At 41.9% G+C, this 14,460-nt stretch overlaps 1 protein-coding gene across 4 annotated transcripts in view; it reads left to right on the top strand.

Annotated features, from left to right (window-relative positions):
* Window positions 1–14,460, top strand: part of LOC142367474 (receptor-type tyrosine-protein phosphatase U-like) — a 255,969-nt gene that overhangs the window by 166,460 nt on the left and 75,049 nt on the right. For all 4 annotated transcript variants that reach the window (XM_075449450.1, XM_075449449.1, XM_075449448.1 and 1 more), the window contains exons 6-8: window positions 2,766–2,937; window positions 6,622–6,915; window positions 13,835–14,155. In XM_075449450.1, the coding sequence (XP_075305565.1) occupies window positions 2,766–2,937; window positions 6,622–6,915; window positions 13,835–14,155 (787 nt within the window). The remainder of the gene's footprint in view (window positions 1–2,765; window positions 2,938–6,621; window positions 6,916–13,834; window positions 14,156–14,460) is intronic.

The raw sequence follows: 14,460 nt of genomic DNA, 5'->3' as shown, positions 1-14,460 counted from the left end.
CCAGCTAGTCCTAAACACTGGAGGTTCTTGTTACATCTCATTATTGCACATGTGCATTATCATTCTCTTTAGCTTAGTTAGTCTGAGTGCAACTAACCTGGGAAAAAAAAAGGATAGGATATTTTCCAGTGACTGAGTGGATGAGGACCATTGAAGCGCACCGTTGAACAAATATCTGCCATGCTGTGAACTGAGGGAGGCTGAGGACTGCAGTGACTGGATCAGTCTGACACCGGCCACGGCCATTACATGGCAGACTATAATGGTGTGCGCAAATATCCTACGATGCACTGCTAAAAGTACTGTATAACTGATCATCACCATCAAATATGTACCATGATGCATTGCGCTGAAGGAAAAAAGGCTGACAATCAAATAGACTCCCAGTAAAATCTGTCACACAAATTTAAGGACAGCTTGATTTCCAAAGCAGACTGGACTAAAAACCTTCCTACATTACATCATACAGTATTCTATGGCTCAGCACAGCTGGGTACAAGAAGTACAAGCATTTGTTTTCCCATAGCAAGTACAACCACCTCAGCGTGATCATGCCAATCATCTTTCATCTGCAACCAAACCCAGAAAAGTTTGTACCTCTTGGGCTTTGTAAGCTTCCGTTGTTGTTGAAAGACGTGTCCTTAAATAAAAGAAATCTAACAAATTAAAGCAACCGAGGTTGTACCGAAAAAGTCACAATCAAAAGATTTATTGTAAGAGAAACATTCCGTCCGCTGCAACACTTAACAAAAGATGTTCGGTTTATTGTCATCATCTATGGCTGCTCATGCTATTTTGACTCATTAGAGTGTAAAGTTTTGAGACAATGCAGTGTGTTCAGTCAGAGGCTTCTTCAGCTCTGCTGCACATGTGGTCCTTCCTCCCGGCATCAACAGAAGAAAAGAAAACTGCAACATTCTAATTTCCCTTTGGCATCGATCAAGTATTTTTCATTTAATTAATTCAATTTAATTCAGTATCAAATGTTTTGGACCCGAGGAATAAGCTAAAAAGTATCGGACAAAACTACGAGAACGAGTGGCCGAAGCTGCATCGATTTATTTTTCTTAACATTTTGCCTTCCATAAATCCCCAAATTACACAGAAGTACACCATTTTATTTCCCTTAACATCCAATAAACTTGATAGTCAATTGTCTTTTTCATCGTATTAGTACATGTTGCAGAAATTTGTTTGTCAGAAGTTTGTCTTTTGGATTGTTGCAGGGAAATGAGTCATTTGAAGATTTCAAAGCCTATGACGGCATTTCTCTCATGCATGAACTGAAAATAGTTTCCCCAGTCTGAATATGAGATAATGTAACTCTACAAAAATCCATCCCTGAATGCTTCCACTCCTCCTCTGGCCTTCGAGCTTGAACATCTAAGTGCTTTTGAAATGACGGCAGCAGAGAGACGGCGCTTTGCAAATGAGAAATCTCAGTATTCTTGGTGATCCATCCCTTGTGTTTTTCTAGTTGAGTTTATTTCACTACGCCCCCCACTCTCTCTGAATTGAAAACCTTTGAAGTTCATCGGCATGTGAAAGAGCTGTTTGTTTAAAAATCAGTTTTTAAAGTTTGTGAATCTGTAGGTGGAGCTACACATAGTACAGAAAATGACAAACAATACAATGCTTTTTCTTTTGTCATTTAGGTCGACATCGGCCACAGATCTATTTTTCATGTTTGGAAAAGTAACGGGTGTAAAATAGCTGAAAATAGAAATATATCCCAAAGCATTACTAGCATCTGTTCTTCAGTTTGTTGTTTAGGGCTTGTTTGATGGTGAACACTGAGTTTGCTGGTTTCTGCTTTCTCTTTCATCTCCCTGGTGCTGTGGAGGTCCTCTCCGGACCACTCTGGAGCTTTTTCCTTCTGTTTTGGTAGTCCAAACAAACTGTTTGCATAATCTTAATCCATTAGCATCAGCTTTCCTCTGCTATCAAATCTCTCAAATACGGTTTAGATCTTTTAAACTGAATATATATCCAGACCAAAAGGACTAATCACGCTGAATATGAGTTATGATGTGATGCAGGGCTTGCTGCCAGACAGGAAGTAGACTTTGCTTTGAAAACCTTCAGGTGGGAGTTTAAAAAGAGAAAAGGGAATTTAGAAAGTAAGCAATAAAAAGTAGGACACATTCAAAAAGAAAATTTTAGATTATATTGATACCAAAGCTGAAGATAACATGAGCTGTAATCTGTTGCTTTAGGCAATAGCGCTCAGTCAGTGTAAATATAATTACATATTTTCCAACAGTGGTGCATTTCTCCTCCTAAACCAATTCAAACACGAGGGTGTCAAACCTATTTACTTGTGAAAAGCATGAGCAGGCGACAGCTCACTAAATAATCTGCTTATACTTCGAGAGAGCTGCACATATTGTATCTTGTACCTGGAATAGCTCCTTCTGAACGCTGGCCTCTGATTTCCTCCTCCAATGGTTGAGCAAGTTGCCAGTTTGCCTGGAGCGAAGACGCATCAGCAAGCGGAGGCGCCAGCGCCAGCCAGTCCCCGGTGCATGAAACAGCCACCCGGGAGGCCCGTATCACCTGCCTCAACGCTCTTGTTACCAGTGACATTTACCACATCTTCATTATCTTGCCTTCCCATGTATCAAATTCCAAACCTCCTTTGTCTTCCTGTCTGCTTCTCAGCTTGCTGCCCATTTTTAATCACTTCGATAGACTTTCAGTAAACACATGTGGCCGGTGTGGCTCATGGCTGATTTCCCTCTGTGGGCTGTTTTTCTGACTGTCAGCGGAGAAACGGCATGGTGCTTGACACATCTTTGCTGTCGCGGTTGAGCCACAAGCGGCTGATGGCAACCTTCCAGGTGGAGGCACAGCGCGGAGAGCAGGACCTCTATCGCTGCATCACCCTGTCGCCCAGAGGTGCCGCTGTTTCCAACTTCGGAGAGCTCATTGTCAGAGGTAAGTCATGCAAACAGTTCCATATCTGTGTGATGAACATCTATTTATGTTTTATAGTTTGAACAAAACTGTAGCCAGGAAATGACCCACCAAGAGAAGCCATTTTGTTTGTCTACATTAGTAATGCTGATTTTATGTGTAAAAGGCTTACTGTGGAAACTTACCAACAAATGGAAGCCTGGAGAAGTGATGGAGGCCTGTTGAGGCCAGACGTGTAGACGTATTCCTGGATTAAAGTAATCCTAGCTGTGAAACTAAAAATTAAAGAAAAATCAGATAAAAGGTCAGCAAGGACAGATAAAACATATTTAGCATCTTTTATTGTTTGCTATGAGCTCTCCACCAACAACGCGTGCTAAAGTGCGCATGTCGCCCTGATGAACGCCAGCCACACTAACCACAATCGTGTGACATATGCCAAGATTATTCTTATCTGTAGAACTGGTGTGGGTATATGTCTTCTTAACAGGAGTTTTGAAACAGAAAGTAGCTGTTGCTAGCTTAAATTAGGATGGCCAGTCTTAAGCTAGCACATTAAGCTTCAGTACATTAATTCCCAGAGTTCCCAGTGTTGAGTTTTCAAACGCTCACAGAAGAGGCGAAACCTTCAATAATTACAATCATCGGCTGCAAGTACAATCTTTGCAATTCGGTCTCATCCAAAGCGATCTTCTGATGTTGTTTCAGCTTTCTGATGTCATCGCTGCAGTCTGACAGCACTCCTCTGGGCTGTTACTGCAGGCATTGTCTGAAGAGCCCGGGAAACCAAATTCATTACAGACTCCACAATAATTCTAAGCTAAGATAAGGGTAACCTCATTAGACTCTTCCTTGTAGCTTAAAATCTGCTGAGCAGTTGTTGGCGACTGTCTCCAGGTTCAGGATGAAGTCAGCAGGCAGGAAGGAATTTGTACTCAGGACTCTCAGATAGATGGAAATTAGATGGTCGCCCCTCTGTGTATGCTCTTTAATATAGAATTATTAGTTATAGAAGATGATTAACTGCATTAATTTTCTCTTCAATTCGTTATTCCAACCTTCTACATTTTTGCCATCATTTGTATATTTTCTCATGTTTTAAATCGGAAATTCTTCTTTTTATCATTCTTGTAATGATAATACAATAGTCATTACCACAACAAGCCACTGCATGCTCAACTCTTTCCTGAGCCTCTTCCGGAAAGATCCGTGAAAATAACCAGGGCCTGTCAAACACAAGGTATTAAACCTATAACTACATCACAATAGGAAATGTTCTGTGCTGAGAAATGCTTTGTTCCGCAACAGAATTTCAAGCGATTGAAATTGTTAAAAAATGGCACTTAGATTTAAATGATGAATCTAATTTAAATTAGATTTTAAATTCAGTTTAAATTATCTTAATTTGATTTAGATTTTTTCAATTTGGAAAAGGTTGAGCTCTCTCATGGGATCTTTGGCTGAAGTCAAATAAAGTTGCTGGTGTTGTGTAGTTGTGTTTGACATCATTACGCAGAGTCTCTAACTAAATTTACAGCAACGGCTTATATTCAGAGTTGTACCACCTTTTCTTCTCTGAATGAGAGTAAAATCAGCTTAATTTCACAAACAAAGCGGAAGGCATTCCACCACGTATCCCAGATGGGTCTCAAATATGAAAGAGTGAAACTGAGGTATTTCCCGTCACATCACATTGATACAACTAGCTTCTTGTTGTTCAAAGGACTGTGACAGATTGCGTTTTCTCTGTCACTAAATGATCTGCTTAAACAGCAGTTGTTTTTTTTATTCTTAGAAACTAAAGGTACGCTTCTCGGCTGACTGTCGAGTGCCGCCGTTTTCAGACGACAAGTTGAGCTCGAGCTGTGACCCAGAAGTGGAACTTTGTGCTTCTACAGCCTCGTGTCACAACTCATTTTAGGGAAATATCATATAAGGCGAAGTTCAGTCACTCAAACCCCTGTTTTCCAGCATTCCGAGAAGAGACAAAGCAATACATCCAGTGCATCTGTGACTCAGACAACAGAACAGCTATTAAAACATATGAGTTGTGCTTAATATTTAATGTTTTTAATTAGATAACCCCCCTGGCTATTGTTTGTTTGTTTGTTTGTATGTTAATAACTGCCGTTGTACCAAGTTGTTAGTAATAATAAACATTGATTTGGGGGAAAAAAAAGCCTTGTGTCACGACTAGCTTGTTTTTACGTGACACTAGAGCAAAATAAATAAATAAATCGAGCTCTCAAAGCTGCTCGAACACACCCAGGTAATGTGGCTGGGGACAGAATCACTGCTGCTTGTTTACACTCAGCCAGACTCAAATGGGCCTAGGTGCTCCACACATGCTTCCAAAGTTCTGTCTCGGTTCATCAGAAATTGTGACTGAAAATCAGGCCAAAAATGACCACACTGTTGATCTGCTCTAGCTCTGATTTTTATGCCCATCATCCGACAAAATCACCATTCCACTGACGCCTGTGCAGTGAATTCAGATATACCTACATGAGCGAGAAAGCCAGAAACAGCACAATGTCTTGAACGGTTTCTCACACAGTCCGCAGCGTTAATGAGGTCACACAAACTTCAGTCAAAAACTCGATTATGCTCCTGAGCATGTATGCTGGGACATGGACCGTTGTCCTGTGAGCCACTGTAATGGTAGCTCAACTCAGTACTGAATGTTATTAACTTTGCCTATAAGGACACACTTTGCCAAAGACCGCGCCCCTCAGCTGTGTTGTATTTTGGAGAAAGGAGAAAGACGACTACAAACTGGCCACTATACCCACATTCTTTGGTGATGCCGTAAGTCTCATAATTATTAGAAGAAGAAATCTAACGGTGGATGACACGGCTAGATTTTTGAGTTTTTAATGCGAGGCGGTTATATTTCTCCATGCCGAACAGTGGCAGGCAGAATAGAGACAGCATCAATATTGTGCTCCCGTGGAAGAGAACAAAGAGGTCTCCCTTCAAGGATGCAGAATTACTCCGTTGAAAAACAGCATCTCTTGCTTCAAGTCTCAATAAATCATGTCATAAAAAGCTCTGTGGGCAGGTGCTGTCACCGTGCGATATATCAATCAACGACATTCCGCCCATGCCCGCACAGCTCATCACTCGCAGCATTGTGTGCTGAATTCATCTTATGTGTGCCTGTTAGCGGTCCTTTATCCATCCAGCTTTTAATGTTCAGAGAGGACAAAATTAGTTGTGCAATTATTCATGCAAATAAGCCCCCAAAACAGCATCATTAGAGGGAGAATGACATTTTTCCTGCTTTTTTTTCAGCATTCGAGGATCTCCGACACTCGTGCTCGTCTGTCACTCTCGTAGTCCTGGTGTGATTTAAAGATTTCTTTTTTAAACGCCTCGGAGGAACAGATATCACGTTACTGAAACTGTAAAACATAAAAAGAAAAACCCCATGACAGGCTTCCTTGATTTCTTCTTTTTCTTGTGAGTCAGCTCTTTTCTGCTGAAAATGGCAATTAATTTCATGTTTTTCCAACACTGTTTTCAAGGACAGCGTTTTGTCTTTTTTTTTTAACTTTATATTTTTGCTGATTCTAATGTCTCAAAAAGTCATGCCAATGGGATTATACGTTTAAGGTTCCGTACTGTATTGGAATGTCAACATGTTTGATAGAAAATTAGATTTTGTTGAGCGCCACCAATATGATCTGACATTCTCTGTTACAGTGCCCCCAACACCGATTGCTCCCCCCCAGCTCTTGCGGGCAGGTCCCACCTATCTGATTATCCAGCTCAACACTAACTCCATAGTCGGGGATGGACCGGTCATTCGCCGGGAAATCCAGTACCGCGCCAGCCAGTCCACTCTGACAGAGACTCATGGGGTTGGCTCGCTTACCTATAAAATTTGGCACCTGGAGCCAGACACAGAGTACCGCATCAGTGTCCTGCTCACCCGGCCTGGAGAGGGGGGCACTGGAGCACCTGGACCCCCGCTGGTCAGCAGGACAAAGTGTGCAGGTGAGTGAGAACATTGTATCATCCTCAAAATATTATCCATAACCGTGAAGCTCGCCAGAGTTTCAGAGATAAAGCTGCCGTGTCAACGGTGTGTGTACAAAGAAAATGTTGATAAAATGATCATGCTGCATCAGAGCTTGAGACAAGTCTTGAAAGGTGGAGGCAGGTTCATTTTTCTTATGTTAAAAAGTAGAGAAAAGTCCCTGTTTTAGTCACTTCTTGTTTTATGTTATCAATATTTAAAAATGCAAAGATGTTTGACTTACAATGAAAAGGCTAAAAGCTAAAAAATCTCACCTTTGAGATGGTAGAAAAGGTGAATATTTTGCATTTTTGCTTGAAATAAGACCATTTGGTCTTCATCTGCGCCTGATGCAGCAGGAGTTATAACAGCAAAGATTTACCAGAATGTAAGAAAAAGGAAAGCACGGTCAGACCATGGGCTTGACTTTACGGCTATGGCCTCCTCTTCCTGACTGTCACCCAGCCAGCCTGGGGTGCCGGCTGCTCGGGTTCTGATAAGGGGCAGCTAACAGGGTTAGCTAAGTTGGGTACGCTAGGTGGCTCTGCACCGACTAAATGGACCTGGCTAGCTATCGGGTGATTTTCAACGGTGCGGAGTCGAGTTTTCAATTCAGATAACCTCGCCTCCAAAATTACAAAAAGACTACATGTATTTGTTACATTTTGTTACATGTACCATTATCGCTAAAGGAGGCAGAGGAGTAATAAAACATCTGACACGCGGAGCAGGTGAAAGCAGGAGATGGAGGGAGAGAACTGCCATGCTAAGCTAGAAAACCAGACACACCGCTAAAAAGTGAAAATAAAGACTAAATATCTGTAGGAGTGAGTGTTAGGATAGACCAAGTACGCGATAGAGTTAACTGTGCAAAAATGTGTGACTTTTTTTAATAATACAAGAGAAACAAGAAGTTCCACAGAACACAATCAAGGTAACAGGAAGCGATGTAATACGTCTTACCGCAAAACGTCAGAGCCATCAGCACCCAGCTGCTCCTTGAGATAGAAACAGGCATTCACACCACAAATAGAAACATTGAGGTCACTTCAGCTGTAACTGAGGATGAAGGGCAGTCATCTGCCAATCGGAAGGTTGATGGTTCGACTCCCGGCTTCCCTGGGCACTGAACCTGAACCTCTGAACCGCCATTGGCGTGTGAATGTGTGTGATAGAGAATAAAAGCACTGTGTAACATTACACAGGCCTGTAACATTGTGTAGACTTAAGACGTGCTGTATAATGAAGCTTGTGAATGGTTGAACGCAGCTTGAAGCATAAAAGCGCTTTGAGTGGTCAGCTAGACGAGAAAAGTGTTATATAAGTACAGTCCACATTAAAACTTGCTAATATGACCCTACGTTTTACCTACAGTAAAAAGTTTTTTTTTTTTTTGTAATGACTGCGTTATGAAGTACGCTAAGCCGCATTTCCTGCTTTGTGAACACAAAAAAAAGAATGGGAATTACCTCCAATAGTTCCAAGAACTATGAAAAAGTTCCTGTGGTCAGTGATAAACAGCCAAACAGTAAAGACCGGATCATTTGCTCAATATGGCAAAGAATGATACCAATATGCAAGAATTCCGTACCAGAATCGATCTGCTTGTTGGTGCTTATGCTAGTGTGCAGTAAGACAAGTAATAGTGTCTCTGTTTATACGGTGTATGATTGGCTCTCTGGGATATCCCAGCATGTCTAACATGAACACGACTTAGAACACACAGTCATAGTCCCCTGAGGTAAAATTTGAATCTGTTGATATCCTAAGGTAATTTTAATATGTCCACATTTTGTTTACGACCCTGTCGAACTAAAGACTTTCCCATCAGCTGTAGATGAACTTTACGTGCAGTGCTAATTAACAAGCTAAAATGCTACACCAAGATTCCATTCAAGGTAAATATTGCATGTTAGCATTGTCTCAGCGTGTCACTCATCACAAAACACCAGAGGATAATAAGTTCTAATTATACATGTGACTTTTAATGAGTTGCTGTGACACATCATGAATGCAGCACGGACCGTTTTCAGAGTCTGCTCCTGCTCTCACACTCTGACATTCACGCAGCTTCTGAGCTGCATCAGGGAGCTGCATCAAACTGTTGTGACACATCATTTAACAGCTTGTAGTTCGCCTGTAGCCACTGAGAGCATAAGATGTGTTTGTTGTCATCACACCATGAAAGATGTATTCTGGTTCTCTGGGACAAGCCTCCAATGAAAACACATTTGGAGATCTAACGATGCCTTCATCTGAGCTCGTTTAAATCGCAAGACCAGCATTTTAGGAGTTTCTGTGGAGAGCCGCAGATCACGTGTGAAGATCCACAGTTGACGCACCAAAGCCTTAGGTTGAGGACTGGTCTGAGACCAGTTATCGAGGGCAGTTGAAGTGAAATGTTTTTCCAGCATTTAGTTCCTTTTTTTTTTTTTCATTTTCTCATCGCCACTCAGCTGTGTTGTAACCACAGAGCACATCTGGGGTAAAAAAAAAAAGACGCTTGTCAAGTAGACAACATGATGCCCCTGTCACCTACCACAGTCTTTGATCCATTCACGTCAGCGCCTCCACTCGCCCACCTCCTGTCGAATCCCATTGCTCACATCTGAAGCTTTTTCCCCGGGGTGAAAGCAGAACACAGCAGAGGCTCTGTGACACCGAACTCTGGATGAATTTGTCTTCCTTATGTGTCACAGAGAGACGCTTCTTTTAGCACAGAGAGTCCTCTTTTCGGACACACACTGAGCGTGACATTTCATACTTACAGGTGCAGACGATTTCAATCCCATGCTGCTATTGTTGAGAGCGGCCCACCATACAAATGCTACATGAGTGGCATCCATCTTTGCTTTTCCCCCTTTCTTTGGACTTTTTTGTGTTACTACAAATTGACAACCTTGGCATGACCAGAGATGTTCCATGTGCTCCAGCAGTCACTCTTTATGTCTGGAGTTCTGCATTTGCTTGAAACGAAGAGCATACAAATCCCTGCAACAACACAAGAATTCAGGAGAAAATCTTTCTTCACTTCCTCTTTACTGGTGACTTTAGCTGTAATTGTCATAGGTGGGCTACAACCAAATTCAGACCATTCTTTGAGACTACAAAGACATGCAACAGTTACAAAATGTGTCATCGGTACATTTGTTCACATGACCAAAACTTAGCAGTGTCATAATCTGACATTAGAAACTTAGAGATGACATTTTTCCCTGCCCTGTTTTCTGTCTAACAATATAATATGCTGGAACCATGGGACCATGAATAATAAAATGTGTAGCCCTTAAACATGTATGATTTTTTTAAATCATACATGTCTAATCACATATTTTGTAGCATCTAAACCTAACCGTGCATATTAAAAGTGTGTATTTCCAACAACTTCACACCAACCATTTGTGAGTTGAACCTAGGAAAGTGAAGGATGTGAATAACTTGGTGTGGGATCATGTGGCATCATGTAGCGAGACATTAAACTGGGATGTGATGAGAGAAGAGACGAGATGCTGAACGTCTGTGGAACATCTAGAAGCTGAACAAAGCAGTGTGATGGCTGATTTTTTTTAATGTTTCAAAACACCTCACACAAGCATCCTGACAGTCACAGCCATGTTATTTTGACAAATGCCACCCACTTGAACACAGAGTCTGAGGTGTTAACCCAGCCTCCCCGGTCACAAATCTGACGGGATCTGTGGGAAGTTACCCCTTTCCACTCTGAGCCCACCCTTCAGCTCACAGACCCAAAGGTACCAGACAGTCCAAAAACGCCCTCAGATGATCTTTATCTTGACTGGTCAGAGCTTTTTTGGCTGCTTAAAGAGGGTCTACTTATTTTTAGGCAGTTGGTCATCATGTTATGGTGTATCTGCGAAATGTCATTTTCATTCCCTCATTCTGTGTATATTAAAAAGTCTGCTCAGGACTTTCAGCTCTCTGAGGTGATTTAGTCTAATATTGACACGTGCAGGATAGTTGCTTGCAAGGTTGCACGTTTGCCATATTATGCTTCATCTGCAGTAAGCAGATGAAAAAAAAAACCGAAGAGTTTTGTGTCTTCTGCTTGGTTTAATTCTTCTTCTACCATTTCATCAGATTAAGCTGCTTTAAAGCATCTTAATCTGGACTTCATTATCAATATTAGAGATTATGCCTCAAGAAATGAATACTTGTAGAAACTCATTCAAACAAGTGTCAGCACTCCAAACCCCATATGGTTTCACTGGTAAGTATGAGGCTGTGCACTGGTAGTCCGTCTCAATTTTAACATAGCTGCCGGCAGGAGGGGCAGGCCTCAGTGGCAGCTCACTGAGGCAGCTGTTAAAGATAAGGAGGATGAGATGAAATGCGCAGATCCACAGGGACTTTGCACCCCCCACCATTCATCTTTGCTTCCTCCAGTGCTCATCTCTTGTCTGGTTTCCCTGTCCCTTCTCCATCCGCCCCCCTGCCTCCGGCTAATCCCTCTGATTAAGCTAATCAAGCAGAATGTCGGTTTGGGGCAGGATTGGTTGAGGACAGGCGTGTGGAGCGGACAGAGCAGAGCCAGAGCCTGCTGTGGTGCAGCTGTAATGATGAGTAATGGTGTCTGAAGCAGAGAGCAGCGCTGGTTTTTAACAGGATTAGACTGCTGTATGGGGCTATATTGTTAAAAGGAATCAGATATTAAACCAGTTATTCTCAGACACCTTTGACATGACTGGAATGAAACAATTTTTTTGTAACCAAATTCTTCCTCTGTGATTGATTCTGTTCTATGGGAAGGCTTTTTTTGGAGAAGCTGTCAGAATACAGATCAGTCAAAGTCGTTATGTTTTTGTTTTTTTTGCTGTTAGGAAGAACGAAACATCCTTCAAATCATCAAACACTCGAGGGACGTCTCCTCTCTGTCCTGTATCTGTCCCCTCAGAAGTGATATCTCCCCTGTGACATTGTTTCATTCATGTATGTCCTAGCTTATGATCTATGTTTAGTGACGCAGATATTACTTTTCCAGTCCAGCCCCAGAGCCCTCTGCATCTCTGTGCTGTCCGGCTGTGCCATTCTGAGGGCAGTGCTTCATCTTGCTTGATCTAATGTCTTTGCAGTTCCCTTTGGAGATCCAGGCAAGGCCACAGGACAAAAATGCCCTCTTGTGCGTTTGAAACTCTACACTCTGCTTGACGGGGACACGAAGATGTCCAATCCCAGTGTTCACACATGACAGCAGTAATTAGGCTTCGGCCGTTCACGTGTAGTGAACCTTGCTTGTGGCCCTCACCGTTCTCCTATTGAACCTCCTTCACGACACGAGCTGGGAATGTCAGAGTTCTGTTCTGTTTCTTCAGGCAGGGATATTTTTTCTCTCGTTTCACCCCTCTGTAACCTCAAAGTCTGAGTTTTTAAAGTCGGCTGCAACTGTTGCCGCCTCTTTTTCCGTATTAGTATTCCATTCTGAGTATTCCAGCTGTACCGAAGAAGGTAAAAATACCCTTGTCTTGTCGGTAAGAATCCAAATTTTTGCTTTAAAAGAAAATAGTAGCTTATCCTCCCTCGCTAAAAACAGACAAATCATGGTTTTATTTCAACCTATCCATTTTCTTTTTGCATTCAGGATGCACTCGCAGCAATGTCGACTGTTGCATTTCCCCAACCAACCTCTCTCAGATTCCAGGTCTTCTTAAGGTGGATATGAGATGTGTTCTTTCAGCATGCTTGGGTATACCCTCGGTTTTTCTCCAAATTAGGAAGAGTCCAGAATATCTTTAAGAAAGCATTGAGGAGGCATCCTGGCAACAAGTTGAAATGACAACTTACTGATGGAACAGTGTGGGTACATATGTTTGCTGCCATAATTCTTCCAGATGGCTGAGAAACCCAATCCTCTCTCAGAATGAAGGTTGGGTCGAACTAAACAGAAAAATGAGCAACAGAAGAGAAGTGTGTGGGGGTGCATTTCCCTGAAAAGAAATACCTTTCTGGTGGTATTTTCCTTTGTTTATTCAAGTTTTGCCACGTCGGTTGTGTTTTTAATCTGCAGCCAAAGTATGTGTAGACAGCAGCCAATTAGTGTAGAGACCAAATAGGGCTAAAAGTAGAATGATGGACTTCTAACCATCAGTTCACCCTCTGGAAAAATAGTAGTGATCAAAATGTTATTTAGGAAAATACGATTATTGCAAATTTAAGCATTTAGATCATCTGAGCTAAATCAAATTCAGTACAATTTTTAAAATTCAATTCAGTTGAACTGAATCTAATGAATTATAAAGCAGTTAAATCCAATTTTAAATCCAGCTCCGTCCAACTGTAATCCTGTTTAGTATAATTGTATTCGTATAAATGCCAATTCTTAAAGTGTAGTAGTGCAAAAGTAAACCAAACGGATCACATCCAAAATCTAAAGTAGAAAGAGACAGATCAGAGTAGATAAAGGTGGAGATGAAGTCCTTCATATACTTCTGTTTTATCACGCTGCCCCCAAAAGACAAGAAATATTCCAAACTATTGTCAGAAGTGCAATTATTTGTAAATATGTTTTCATTTGTGTATAGATTTGAGAATGGTTTTGGTTAACGTAAAATGAGCATTTTACATCTAAAGACAGTGGAGGTCCTCCTGCACAGACAAATTGCACAGTCACGTTTCTACAGAAGCCCAGAAAGGACAAACCAAACGCTGGCTTGAAAGAGGGATTTTTCATTTAAACTAAATTCAGTTTAATTATACTTTATTAATCCTATACTGCTGCAGTATGAATAATTGTTACGTATATGATATTATTATAGATGGATAATTGAATAAAATTAGATTAAAAATCGTGCTTTTATTGAATGTTTTTCATATTATTTAGTGGCCACTGTAATTTCGGGGAAACTCACTGTGACTTGTTTTTGTGCTTTGTGTCCCCTTCAGAGCCCATGCGTGCCTTGCGAGGCCTTACGGCCACCGAGATCCAGCCTCGGCAGCTGGCCCTGCAGTGGGAGGCGTTGGGCTACAACCTCACCCGCTGCCACACCTACTCTCTATCCCTCTGCTACCGCTACTCCATGCCAACGGGGGGCAGCGGAGGGAACAACGCCACCGTCAGAGAGTGCCTGTCGGTGGACCGCAACACTTCCCACTACATCCTGAGGGACCTGCCACCCTTTCGTGCGGTCCACGTGCGGCTGGCGCTGGCCAACCCGGAAGGCAAGAAGGAGAGCAGAGAGGTCACCTTCCAGACGGAGGAAGACAGTGAGTGGACGTTTTCATTTTACTTCACTTAACGCAGTAAGATGCAGAGGTTTGCTGATATGATGCAAATGCATTAACTGTGACATCATTACTGAAGACAGGGAGGTTCTTTATGTATTCATCAAAGCTCTTTATTGTCATGGCTACTCAGCTTTGGAACTTAGATTTGCAGCTGTGCCTTCATGCTGAGATAATAATTGCGCATTGCTTCCACAAATCCATGCCTTTAGTCATCCAGTCCAAGCAAAAAAAAAGAAAAAAAGACAAATATTGACTCACAAAATAAGCTGGATCAGCATAACTAA

This window comes from Odontesthes bonariensis, chromosome 18, assembly GCF_027942865.1.
Source record: "Odontesthes bonariensis isolate fOdoBon6 chromosome 18, fOdoBon6.hap1, whole genome shotgun sequence".
Classification (NCBI taxonomy): domain Eukaryota; kingdom Metazoa; phylum Chordata; class Actinopteri; order Atheriniformes; family Atherinopsidae; genus Odontesthes; species Odontesthes bonariensis.
Note: the sequence above shows the minus strand (reverse complement) of the source record. Positions and strands in the feature narration are given on the sequence as shown.